This window comes from Rhincodon typus, chromosome 12, assembly GCF_021869965.1.
Source record: "Rhincodon typus isolate 14 chromosome 12, sRhiTyp1.1, whole genome shotgun sequence".
NCBI lineage: Eukaryota > Metazoa > Chordata > Chondrichthyes > Orectolobiformes > Rhincodontidae > Rhincodon > Rhincodon typus.
Window position 1 is genome coordinate 3,127,097 of NC_063343.1, and position 14,247 is coordinate 3,141,343.

At 46.4% G+C, this 14,247-nt stretch overlaps 1 protein-coding gene across 2 annotated transcripts in view; it reads right to left on the minus strand.

Annotated features, from left to right (window-relative positions):
• Positions 1-14,000, minus strand: part of LOC109924043 (GDNF family receptor alpha-4-like) — a 43,840-nt gene extending 29,840 nt beyond the window's left edge. The window contains exon 1 of one of the 2 annotated variants that reach the window (XM_048603714.1): positions 13,533-14,000. In XM_048603714.1, coding sequence (XP_048459671.1) covers positions 13,533-13,572 — 40 coding nt within the window. In that variant the 5' untranslated portion in view covers positions 13,573-14,000. The remainder of the gene's footprint in view (positions 1-13,532) is intronic. The other variant, XM_048603715.1, reaches the window with a different exon arrangement.
• Positions 14,001-14,247: the final 247 nt, after the last annotated feature.

The window sequence follows — 14,247 nt, forward strand, 5'->3', positions numbered from 1 at the left end:
CTCTCTTCCCCCCAATACACACTCACACACACACACAGTCTCTCTCTCTCTCCTGCCGTCACACACACACACACACACACACACACACAAACACAGACACACACACACACACACACACACACACACAAACACAGACACACACACGAATCTATGGGTGAATTTGTATTTGCAGATACATTCTATTTTGTTGAAAAAGCACACAATTTATAAATTCCTACTTTAGAAATAAAACCAGTCTGACTCCAAACCAAAACACAAACAGATTCTAAACAAGGCCTCACACCTAACATGCAATATCTGAAGGTTTTGGAGTAGATTTGCAGCTCGGGTTGTGGGTGTTGAGTTGGTTGGCTCGCCGAGCTGGTTTGTTGTTCCGCAGACGTTTCGTTACCGTGCTTGGTAACATCCTCAGTGCAGCCTCTGATGAAGCATCGGTGTGTTTTCCCACCTGGTTTTTAAACTCTGGGGTCCGTTGAGATGGATTGCCTCACTTCCGGGTTTCCTCCGTAGTGGAATGTATATGGGGTCGAGTTCAATGTGTTTATAAATAGCATGCTTCATGGGGTGCCATGCTTCCAGGAATTCTCGTGCTTGTCTCTGCCTAGCCTGTCCCAGGATCTTGGTGTTGTCCCAGTCAAGTCGTGGTTCTCCTTGTCCATGTGGATTGAGATGAGTGAGTATTGGTCGTGTCTTTTTGTAGCCAGTTGGTGTTCATGTACTCTTGTTGTTAGTTTCCTTCCTGTTTGTCCTAGATGACAAAGGTGACATCTACGTAGCGTATCCATAGTTTAGGTTGGATTTGCGGAAGGGCAGTCCTTTCCAGTCTTTGCATCACTACTTCTGCTATGACTCTGGAGATGGGCGATCCCATGGGTGTCCCATTGATTTGCTCGTATGCTTGGCCGTTGAAGGTGAAGTGGGTGGTCAGGCATAGGTCCAGTAGTTTATGAGGTCCAAGAGTACATAAATACCAACTGGCTACAAAAAGACACGACCAATACTCACTCATCTCAATCCACATGGACAAAGAGAACCATGACTTCAACTGGGACAACACCAAGATCCTGGGACAGGCTAGGCAGAGACAAGCACGAGAATTCCTGGAAGCATTTCACTCCACGAAGCATGCTATTAATAAACACATTGAACTCGACCCCATATACATTCCACTACGGAGGAAACCTGGAAGTGAGGCAATCCATCGCAACGGACCCCAGAGTTTAAAAACCAGGCGGGAAAACACACCGACGCTTCATCAGAGGCTGCACTGAGGATGTTACCAAGCACGGTAACGAAACGCCTGCGGAACAACAAACCAGCTCGGCAAGCCAACCAACCTCAATGCATTATCTGACCTAAAATGTCACCTCTTCTTTACACTGATAAATCCTTTAGTTCTCTCAGGACAATGACTTTAAAGGAATTCGGGGATTTACATACGCATATTAATCAATCAAAACCTTCTAACTGATTAAAGATTTAACATCATCTTAGGTTGGTTTAATACATCCTCATCAGTTGTGTGACCCTTTGATCTTTTACTTATAAATTCCGTGTCTGATACTACCTCACCCACTAACACCTGAAGAAGGAACGAGGTTCCAAAAGCTTGTGTTTTCAAATAAATCTGTTGGATTATAACCTGGTGTCATGTGATTTCTGATCCTGTTCCACATTGGCACAAAATTGGCAACGGATCACCCAGAATTTCACTTCTTAATCGGCAATGTCATAACTCCACAGCATGCTGTATTGCTGTACAGTCATAGAGTCACACAGATATACAGCAAGGAAACAGACCTTTCGGTCCAACTCTTCCATTCCGACCAGATATCCTAAATTAATCCAGTTCCATTTGCCAGCATTTGGCTCATGTCCCTCTAAACCCTTCCTATTCATATACCCATCCAGATGCCTTTTAAATGTTCTAATTGTACCCTCCTCCACCAATTCCTTTGGCAGCTCATTCCATACACGCACCACCCTCTGTGTGAAAAAGTTGCCCCTGAGATCCCTTTTAAATCTTTTCTGTCTCACCTTAACCCACATCTTCTAGTTTTGGACTCCCCTACCCTGGGGAAAAGACCTTGTCTATTCACCCTATCCATTCCCCTCATGTTTGGAAAGGTACCTGCCTGAAAAAGGTGTTACGCTCCTCAAGTATGCAAATTAAAGATGTACACTACTTGTCATTCCTCCACTGCCAAATTACGGTATAAATAGGTAGAGCTGTCACTGCATCTACTCTGTGTTCCAGCGAAGCCCAACGCAAGCTGGAGGATCAACACCTCATTTTCCGCTTGGGGACCCTACAGCCCTCCGGACTCAATATTGAGTTCAATAATTTTAGGGCCTAATCTCTCCATGTCCCAGCCCCCCACCCCACACACCAGGCCTTGTTACCACATAGCCTGCCACTACACACCCCCTGTTCTTAGTCCCTAACAGTCCCCATTAACAACTATTCACCCTCCCAGCCTGATCGTTAGCAACTCCTTTGTCCGTCCAACTGTCTTTCTCTCTCTTCGGGCTCTATCCTATCGTTTACTCCCTACCCCACCCACCTCCCTATTTTCTGCATATAAACTGACATTTTCCCAGCCACCATCAGTTCTGAGGAAGGGTCACCGGACCCAAAACGTTAACTCTGTTTTTTCCTTCACAGATGCTGCCAGACCTGCTGAGCTTTTCCAGCAACTTTGTTTTTGTTCCTGATTTATAGCATCCGCAGTTCTTTTGGTTTTTATACTGCATCTCCTCTGCCTGGTTGTACCAGTGAACGTTATAGGAGGCCACACTAGCCAGTTCATTCCAGTACAACTACAACACTAGCATCCTCCCAACAATGTGAAGAATTTCCCGGGTACGTCCTGTTGACAAAAGCAGGACAAATCCAATCCGGCCAATTACTGCCCTCATAGTCTACTCTCAATCATCAGCAAAGCGATGGAAGGGATCATTGACAGTAATAAGAACATAAGAACTAGGAGCAGGAGTAGGCCATCTGGCCCATCGAGCCTGCTCCACCTTCAATAAGATCATGGCTGATCTTTTCATGGACTTAGCTCCACTTACCCACCCAATCACCATAACCCTTAATTCCTTTACTGTTCAAAAATCTATCTATCTTTGCTTTAAAAACATTCAACGACGTAGCCTCGACTGCTTCACTGGGCAGGGAATTGCACAGATTCACAACCCTTTGGGTAAAGAAGTTCCCTGAACTCAGTTCCAAATCTGCTCCCCCTCATTTTGAGGCTGTGCTCCCTAGTTCTAGTTTCATCTGCCAGTGGAAACAACCTTCCTGCTTCTATGATAACAAGGTGTGGAGCTGGATGAACACTGCAGGCCAAGCAGCATCAGAGGAGCAGGAAAGCTGATGTTTCGGGTCTTGGGATTTTTTCTGAAGAAGGGTCCAGACCCGAATCGTCAGCTTTCCTGCTCCTCTGATGCTGCCTGGCCTGCTGTGTTCATCTAGCTCTATACCTTGTTATCTCAGATTCTCCAGCATCGGTGGTTCCTACTATCTCCTCTCTCCATGCTTCTATCTTGTCTGTTCCCTTCATAATTTTATATGTTTCTATAAGATCCCCCCCCTCATTCTTCTAAATTCCAATGAGTATAGTCCCAGTCTACTCAATCTCTCCTCATGGGCCGACCCTCTCAATTTCGGAATCAGCCTCGTGAACCTCCTCTGCACCCCCTCTGTTACTGGTGCATCCTTTCTCAAGTAAGGAGGCCCAAAACTGAACTCAGTACTCCAGGTTTGGCCTCACCTATACAGCTGCAGCATAACCTCTGTGTTTTTAAACTCCATCCTTCTAACAATGAAGGACAATATTAAGTGAGAATTACACAGCAATAAGGTGCTCATTTTTTCACAGATTGTGCTCTGCCAGGGGTACTCAGCTCAATATCTCATTACAGCAGTGATCCAGATATGGACAAATGAGGTGAGCTCAGGACGTGAGAGTTACTGCCCTTGGCAGCAAGATAGAAACGCTCTAAAATTCACACCCAATGGGAATCAAGGAACAAAATTCTGGTTGGAGTCATGTCAAAGGAAGCTGGTTATGTTTGTTGGAGGTCAGTCATCTCAGCCCCAGGACATCTCTGCAGGAGTTCCTCAGGGTGATGTCCTAAGCCCAACCATTTTCAGCTGTTTCATCAATGACCTTCGCTACATCATAAGGTCAGAAGTGGGGATGTTCACCAATGAATGCACAGCGCTCAGTACCATTTGCAACTCCTTCGTATATAGGTCCAGATCTATATGCAGTTAGACTGTGCAACTGGGTTCAGTCTGATAGTTGGCAAGGAACATTCACATCACACAAGTGCCAGGCAATGACCATCTCCAATAAAAGACAATCCAGTGATTATCACTTGACATTCAACGGCACTACCATCACTGAATCCCCCATTAGCAACATTGTAGGGGATACTATTGACAAGAGAATGAACTGGAATATCCATATACATACTGTGGCTGCAAGAGCAGGTGAAAGGCTCGGAATTCTGTGGCAATCAACTCAATTCCTATCTCCCCAAAGCCTGTCCACCATCTACAAGGCACAAGTCAAGAGTGGATTGGAATATCCTCCACTTTCCTCAATGACTGCAGCTCCAGCAACAATGGTGCTAAGGTGGAGATGGTCAAGAGCGCTCAAGAGAGTAACGATCACCAACAATCTGTCCTGGTCCATTCACATAGGCATTATGGTCAAGAAAGCACACCCATGTCTCTACTTCCTTAAAAGGCTAAGGAAATTTGACACAGAGATAGTAGGAAAGAAGGGTCCAGACCCGAAACATCAGCTTTCCTGCTCTTCTGATGCTGCTTGGCCAGCTGTGTTCATCCAGTTCTACACCTTGATATCTAAGGAAATTTGACTTGTCCATAAAGACTCTTACCAATTATTACAGGTGCACCACAGTAAGCATCCTATCCAGTAGTATAGCAATGGCTCTTCCCAAGACTGCAAGAAACTGCAGAGATTTGCAGCCCAGACCATCACTCAAACCAGCCTTCCTTCCACTGACTCCAACTATACTTCCTGCTGCCTTGGGAAAGCAACCAACATAATCTAAGACTCCTCCCACCCCAGTTATACTCTCTTCCACCCACTTCCATTGGGCAGAATATATAAAAGTTTGAATACATGTACAAACAGATGTCAGAACAGCTTCTTCCCTGCTGTTATCTGAATTTTGAAAGGACCTCTTTAATGTTAATGATGACCGCCCTCTGCACCTTCTCAGCAGCTGTAACATTGAATCCTGCACTCTGTTCTGTATAGTACAATTTGCCTGTAAAGAACATAAGACAACACATTCCACTGTAAAATCAGTACACGTGACTGTAATAAACCAAATCAAATCAAGGTCATCTGGGATAAAACAGCCCAATGCGATCTGTACCTCATCCTGCACCGTAAAAATTCAACCCCTCCACCAATAACATGTAGCGTGTACGATCTACAAGATGAACTTTCGTAACAGTTAACAAGCATCGGCTTGAGTACTCAAAATGCCAGGGCATAGTAGGCTAAGGACCGAGTGCAGGTAAATGGGATTAGTGTAGTTTGGCATTTGTTGGTTGGTATAGACACCGGTGGGCAGAAAGGCCTGTTTCTCTGCCGTATGACTCCAAAGCCCACCAAGGTACTTTCAACAGGACCTTCCAAATCCCACAATATCTAGCATCTAGAAACAGAAAGGCAGCTAACACAAGGGAGCATCAACACCAGCTGTAACCTCCCCTCCAAATCCTTCTTTGGAACCATATCACTGTTCCCTCACTGTCACTGGCATTTCCTTGCTAGAACTGTGGCTGTCCTGTGGTTGCAGTGGTTCAAGAAGGTAAGCCCACCACCACCTTCTGAAGGGCAGCTAGGCTCTGGTAGTAAATGCCAGCTTAGTCTTAATAAAAATCCAAAGAACTGAGAGAAAAGGAAAATTTCAGTTTATATTTTTGCAAGCCTTCAAGCATGAGCCTCCAGCCCGTGCTCACGATCTCCAGCCTGCTGTCCTGAGCACTTGAAGTCCCTCCTTAAAATCGCTCCCCCCCCGCACCCCACCTCCCCCTACAGTTGCACCCTCAAACACTTCAGACCCAACCCAACAGTCATTCTAACACAAGCATCAGCCTAGTTCCCAGCATTTCCTGTCGAGTAGTGATGTGAAGCGACGTGCCCAGAAACTAAATCTGGATTAGGCCTTAAATTTGGCATCAGCTGGCATCTAGAGTTGTCAGTCCACTGACTGTGCACCCACTTGTTAGATTTAAGTCCTACTTGGTGGGGTCAGATCATTGTGTACCTTTCCCTGTACTTGATCCTACAATAACTCAGAGACTGGGTTTCAGAGTAAGCTACCATAATCATCTAAAACAGTGTTATATGCAGTAAGACATGGTATAACATTTAGTTAACAGGTGAAATAACATCCACATATTCAGATGGAGTTTAATCTAGATAAATGTGAGGTGCTACATTTTGGAAAGGCAAATCAGGGCAGGACATATACATTTAATGGTAATGTCCTGGGGAGTGTTGCCAAACAAAGAGACCTTGGAGTGCAGGTTCATAATTCCTTGAAAGTGGAGTTGCAGGTAGACAGGGTAGTGAAGAAGGCATTTGGTACGTTTGCCTTTATGCATTGAGTGTAGGAGTTGGGAAGTCATGTTGCAGCTATACGGGACATTGATTAGGCCTCTTTTGGAATACTGCATTCAATTCTGGTCTCCCTGCTATAGGAAGGATGTTGTGAAACTTGAAAGAGCTCAGAAAAGATTTACGAGGATGTTGTCAGGGTTGGAGGGTTTGAGCTATAGGGAGAGGCTGAATAGGCTGGGATTATTTTCCCTGGAGTGTTGGATGCTGAGGGGTGACCTTATTGAGGTTTACAAAATCATGAGGGGAATAGACAGAGTGAATAGCCAAGGTCTTTTCCCCAGGATGGGCAAGTCCATAACTAGACGGCATGGGTTTAAGGTGCGAGGGGAAAGATTTAAAAGTGACCTGAGGGGCAATCTTTTCACACAGAGGGTGGTGTGTGTATGGAGTGAGCCACCAAGGGAAGTGGTGGAGGCTGATACAATTACAACATTTAAAAGGCATTTGGATGGGTTACATGAATAGGAAGGTTTAAAGGGCTATGGGCCAAATACTGGTAAATGGGACTAGATTAATTTAGGATAATTTAATTCTGGTCAGTATGGATGGGTTGGACCAAAGGATCTATTTCTGTGCTGTACAGCTCTATGACTCTAAGTCTCCTACCTCTCGTTCACTATCCTCGAATTTCACATCTCATCCTGCTGTTGGATCACATTAGCACATGGACTAAGGTAATTCAAGGAGAAAGCCCACCTGCCCCTTCAGGGGTTGATCAGTGTCAATCTTTCAGCACTGACCCCATCCTGAGAATAACATGCTAAAGAAATAAACAAGCTGTTGTGAAAAGGGTTGACTCTGTCATCTGTACCGGAGTTGCAGGAACTAAAAAGTAAAAGGTAAAGTTGCCATAGACCCAGAAGACCATAGGGCTGCTTTCTCATTAGAGAGAGAGAGAGACGCCTGGTGGTGGTTTAACCTGAGGGTTAGCAAGCCTCAGTCAAGGGGGGAATTTGACAAGGAGAGTTCTCCATGGTAACTTCAGCCAGTGTGGGAACTGTAACTAAAAGGAGACTGTGATCAACTGCTACATTTCAATTCAATGATGATGACATGAATCAGAGAATATCACTATTGAGAACAATGTTCGTGGGGGGAGTGAGTTATAGTTTTGAGAGAGGTTCAGTTACACAAGGAAGGTGTTGGTCTAGTGGAATTATCATTAGGCTATGAATCTGAATACTCAGGTAATGTTCTGGAGACCAGGGTTCAAATCTGGCCATGGCAGAGGGTGGAATTTGAATTTAACAAAATATGTGGAATTAAGAATCTACTGATGCTCGTGAAATCACTGCTGATTGTCAGGAAAAGCCCATCTGATTTTTTTTCTGGGAAGGAAATCTGCCACCCTCACCTAGTCTGGCCTACATGTGACTCCAGGCCCACAGCAATGCAGCTGACTCTCAACTGCCCTCTGAAATGGCCTAGCAAGCTATTTAGTTGTATCATTTTGACAAAGTCTCAACACAGAAATGAAACCGGGCAGACCACCTGGCATCAACCTAGGCACCAGAAAAGACAATGGTAGAAACAGCCCTGTAGACCCTGTGAAGTCTTCCTCGCTAACATCTGGGAGCTAGTGCCAAAATTGGGAGAGCCTCACAGACTAGTCAAGAAAATGTACTCTGGGTGGGGGATTTCAATGTCCACCACCAAGAGTGGCTCAGCAGCCGGACTACTGATCGAGCTGGTCGGGTCCTCGAGGACACTGCTGCTAGACTGGGTCTGCGGCAGGTGCTGAGGGAACCAACAAGAGGGAAAACCATACTTGACCTCATCCTTACCAATCTGCCAGCTGCAGATGTATCTTTTCATGACAGCATGTGTAAGAGTGACTATCACACAGCCCTTGTGGAGATAAGGTCCTGCCTTCACATTGAGAATAACCTCCATCGTGTAGTGTGGCACTATCACTGTGCTAAATGGGACAGACTTCAAACAGATCTAGCAGCTCAAGACTAGGCATCCATGAGGTGCTGTGGGCCATCAACAGCAGCAAAATTATACTCCAGCACAATCTGTAACCTCATGGCCAAGAATATCCCCCATTCAACCATTACCATCAAGCCAGGGTAACAACCCTGGTTCAATGGGGAGTGCAGGAGGGTATGGCAGGAGCAGCACTGGGCATACCTGAAGATGAGGTGTCAACCTGGTCAAGTCACTGAACAGGACTACTTACACACCAAACAGCATCAGCAACAAGTGATAGACAGAGCTAAGCGATCCCACAACCAATGGATCAGATCTAAGCTCTGCAGTCCTGCAACATCCATCATGAATGGTGGTGGACAATTAAACAACTCACTGGAGGAGGAGGCTCCACAAATATCCCCATCCTCAATGACTGAAGAGCCCAGCACATCAGTGCAAAAGATAAGGCTGAAGCTTTCGCAGCAATCTTCAGCCCAGAGTGCTGAGTGGATGATCCATCTCAGCCTCCTCCAGTGGTCCCCAGCATTACAGATACCAGTCTTCAGCCAATTCAATTCACTCCACGTGATATCAAGAACTGGTTGGTGACACTGGATACTGCAAAGGCTACTGGGCCTGACAACATTCCGGCAATAGTACTGAAGACTTGCGTTCCAGAACTTGCCACGCCCCTAGCCAAGCTGTTCCAGTACAGATACAGCACTGGTATCTACCCGACAATGTGGAAAATTGCTCAAGTATGTCCTGTACATAAAAAGTAGGACAAATCCAACCTGGCTAATTACTGGTCATCAGACCAGTAGTGTCCTCAGCCCAACCATCTCCAGCTGCGTCATCAATGACTTTCCCACCATCATGAGGTCAGAAGTTCGCCGATGATTGCACATTGTCTAGCACCATTCACAACTCCTCTGATACTGAAGATCATCAGATGCCATTTCTGCCACCTCCAGCAAGATGCCACCACCAGACACATATTCCCCTCCACTCCCTTGTCCGCCTTCCACAGGAACCGTTCCCTCCGGGACACCCTGGTCCACAGGGACCGTTCCCTCTGGGACACCCTGGTCCACACTTCCTTCACTCCCCACAGCCCTACGGCACCTTCCCCTGTAACCAGCGAAGGTGCAACACCTGCCCATTTACCTCCTCCCTCCCAAGTATCCAAGGGCCCAAACATACTTTCCAGGTGAAGCAACACTTCACCTGCACTTCCCAGAATCTAGTCTACTGCATTCGCTGCTCACAATGTGGTCTCCTCTACATTGGGGAAACGAAGCATAGGCTTGGTGACCGCTTTGCACAACATCTACGTTCTGCTCGCAAAAAAGACCCTGAACTAGCCGTTGCCTACCACTTCAATGCACCACCCTGCCCCCTGGCCAACATCTCTGTCTCTGGCTTGCTACAGTGTTCCAGCGAAGCCCAACGCAAGCTGGAGGAACAACACCTCATTTTCCGCTTGGGGACCCTACAGCCCTCTGGACTCAATATTGAGTTCAATAATTTTAGGGCCTAAAGTCTCCCCTGTCCCAGCCCCCCACCCCACACACCAGGCCTTGTTACCACATAGCCTGCCACTACACACCCCCTGTTCTTAGTCACTAACAGTCCCCATTAACAACTATTCATCCTCCCAGCCTGATCGTTAGCAACTCCTTTGTCTGTCCAACTGTCTTTCTCTCTCTTCGGGCTCTATCCTATCATTTACTCCCTACCTCACCCACCCCCCTATTTTCTGCATATAAACTGACGTTTTCCCAGCCACCATCAGTTCTGAGGAAGGGTCACCGGACCCAAAACGTTAACTCTGTTTTCTCCTTCACAGATGCAGCCAGACCTGCTGAGATTTTCCAGCAACTTTGTTTTTGTTCCGGCCAATTACCGCCACATCAGTCTCCTCTCGATCATCAGTAAAGTGATGGAAGGTGTCACTAACAGCGCTACCAAGCAGCACCTGCTCAGCAATAACCTGCTCAGTGACGCCCAGTTTGGGTTCCGCCAGGGCCACTCAGCTCCTGACCTCATTATAGCCTTGGTTCAAGCATGGACAAAAGAACTGAAGGTGAGAGAGACAGCCCTTGACATCCAGGACGCATTTGACTGAGTGCGGCATCAAGGAACCCTAGCAAAACTGGAATCAATGGGTATCAGGGGGCAAACTCTCTGGTGGTTGGAGTCATACCTGACACAGAGCAAGATGGTTGAGGTTGATGGAGGTCTGTCATCTCAGCTCCAGGACATCTCTGCAGGAGTTCCTCAGGGTAGTGTCATCAGCCCAACCATCTTCAGCTGCTTCATCAATGACTTTCCCACCATCATGAGGTCAGAAGTTTGCTGATGATTGCACATTGTCTAGCACCATTCACAACTCCTCAGATACTGAAGCAGTCCATGTTCAAATGCAACAAGATCTGTACAATATCCAGGCTTGGGCTGACAAGTGGCAAGTAACATTCATGCCACACAAATGCCAGGCTATGACCATCACTAATAAGATCTAACCACCATCTGTTGACATTGGAATACTCCCCACTTGCCTGGATAAGTGCAGCCCCAACAACACTGAAGAAGCTTAACACCATTCATGACAAAGCAGCCCGTTTGATTGGCACCACATCCACAAGCATCCACTCTCCACATAGTAGCAGCAGTGTGTATTATCTACAAGATGCACTGCAGAAATTCACCAAAGATCCTCAGACAGCACCTTCCAAACCCCCAGTCATTACCATCTGGAAGGACAAGGGCAGCAGACACATGGGAACACCACCCCCTGCAAGTTCCCCTCCGAGCCACTCCCCATCCTGACTTGGAAACATAACGGGAAATATATCGCCATTCCTTCGCTGTCGCTGGGTTAAAATCCTGGAATTCCCTCCCTAAGGGCATTGTGGGTCAACCCACAGCAGGTGGACTGCAGCGGTTCAAGAAGGCAGCTCACCACCACCTTCTCAAGGGGGCAACTAGGGACGGGCAATAAATGCTGGGCCCAGTCTGCGACGCCCACATCCCACGAATGAATAAATAAAGAAGTTGATTTCTTTACAGAATAACGGAGACCTGGAGGTGAATTACTGCACAGTCTGGTATCTAACAGAGTGGTGCGGATGCATTAATGTAGCAGAGCACCACTGCACTGAGCATGTGTGAATTGTTCACCACTGCACCATCCATCGACAAACCCTGGACCAATATTTCTCATGTCGTGCACATTGAAAAAATCTTTCGGAAGCAGAATTGCTGCTACATATCAGGACGGGTGCAAACAGCTGCCCATCTGCAATCAGGTTCTTCATAAGTTCATTCCCTGCTTATCCCTCACGTGACAAACAGAGATGACATAACCTCAGAAACACGCAAGGAACACTGTGTCATCAAGCAGCAAGAGACATGAAAGGTTATTGCTGGATTGTTCAACACAGAGGGGGTCAGGGATTAATACATCCTGTTAGAGAATACTGTAATTTTGTTACAGCAGTGTCACTTCATTTATAAACTTTGTCAAGCATTTCTAACAAAAACCCAAGATAATGCAATAATCTTGGTATGGTATAAGGTGTAAATACTATTTCCCACTGCATTAGTTTTCTTTCACACTTCAGTAGTGAGAAGTATCGAGCTCACTTCAATGAAACTTTCTGCCTGTTGCTTTACCTGAAAGGAATCAGTAATCGAAACGATGTGGCCACATTCCCTTGCAACCGACTACAGACAAGTTCTTGAAGCTTGATTCCTGCATATCACTGGCAGGAGCCTACACAAGGTTCGAAACTCTGCTGAATTATTCAAACAGCCATTCGTGTATATTCACTCAATCATTCTCTTTGTTGCCCTGTAAATTATGAAACTTCTACCTTTCTTTCCCAACACTTCCAGTGGTATCGTGCAGCAGATGCAGCTGTACGGTATTGGCCTGGTTGGGTTGCCTACAGCTTTACAAAGATGGTAATGGGTACAGATAGCACTGGGACAAACAGCATTGAACGCATGGTAAAAACCGAAAGAACTGCAGATGCTGTTGTGAGGAAGAGTCACTCGACCCAAAACATTAACTCTGTTTTCTCTCCACAGATGCTGCCAGACCTCCAGAGCTTTTCCATTGAACAGATGGTAATGGTACACGCAGTATTGAGAAGGTAGTGTACACAGTATTGGACAGATGGCCATAGTATAGACAGTATTGGGAAGGTATTCTACACAGCATTAGACAGATGGGAATGATATAGACAGTATTGGGAAGGTGGTCTGCACAGTGTTTGACAAATGGTTGAGGTATAGACAGTATTGGGAAGGTGGTCTGTACAGCATTAGACAGATGGGATGGTGCAGACAGCATTGGGAAGGTAGCGTTCACAGTATTGGACAGATGGGAAGAGTATAGATAGTATTGGGAAGGTAGTGTACCCAATGCTGGACAGACGGGGATGGTACGGGGAATATTGTATAGGCAGCACTGCATTGATAATTACAGCATATTTCAGCTTTTTTTTTACACCAATTCCTTTTGTTCATTTCTCAAAAACGCAATTATCAAAGTCGAACTAAAAACTCTGACAATCGTTCCGAAATCGGAAGGAATTCACTGTCTTTGGTATCTGTGCTTTCAGATGAGCTCTGGTCTGTTGTTTAAAAATCAGTGACAGTATAAAAGCACGTTCAAGATACTTCCTTCTCTGCCCGTGTGTGTTTTGTTTGCTTCTAATAACATCAGACTCACAGAAAAATAATTTTTTTTAAAAAAAGAATCACAAAGACTTCCAATTGCAAAAGAGATATCAGATTGTGAAGGAACTTGGAGTGAATTTTAGATTGACTGAATATCTTTTAAATACCTCGAAATATATATTTTGCAAGCGATTGCTATTCGGGGAGAACGAAGTGAGAAGGGACGGGGTTTTGAGTTGAGTTAGGACTTACCGAGAAGCCTCAGTAGGAGGGAGATGGTAGGTAGAAGCATTCTGCAGGTAGCTGTCTCTCTCAGTTAGGAGCTGTTTCCAGTGTCAGTGTGTCCGCCCTGGGCTCCAGGAAGACAGGATTCATATACAGCCTCCAGCTCTCTCCAACAATACACAGCCCCTTCCCAAATCTCCCACTCCCCGCGGCAAGGAGCAGAGAGAGCTGTCCCAGCCTCCGGGAGAGTGCCTGATCACACAGTCCCCTGCAATGCTACTCCGGGCTGGAAACGATTTCCCCAACTTGTCATTTCGAAGCTGGAAATTGCAACGGGGCATCCCGCGGGGCTCGGCGTGAGCTTTTCATCTTCCCCCGTTGGTCGGCTGCTCGGGAGTAAGAGGCAGAGCGTCCCCAGCTCTCCCTCTCTCTCCCTCCCTCTGCCTCTCTCTCCCTCCTGTCCCTTTGTGCGGCTGGTTGCTGCTCACTTCGTACCAGCCTCACGCCCAGACACGTGCCAAAGGCAGCAGCGACCCACAGGAACACAGCAGGGACTGTACAGGCACTCTCACACTCACCGACACACTCTCACACTCACTGACACACTCTCACACTTACTGACACACTCTCACACTCACTGACACACTCACTCTCACACTCACCGACACACTCTCACACTCACTGACACACACACTCTCACACTCACTGACACACTCTCACACTCACTGACACACTCACACTT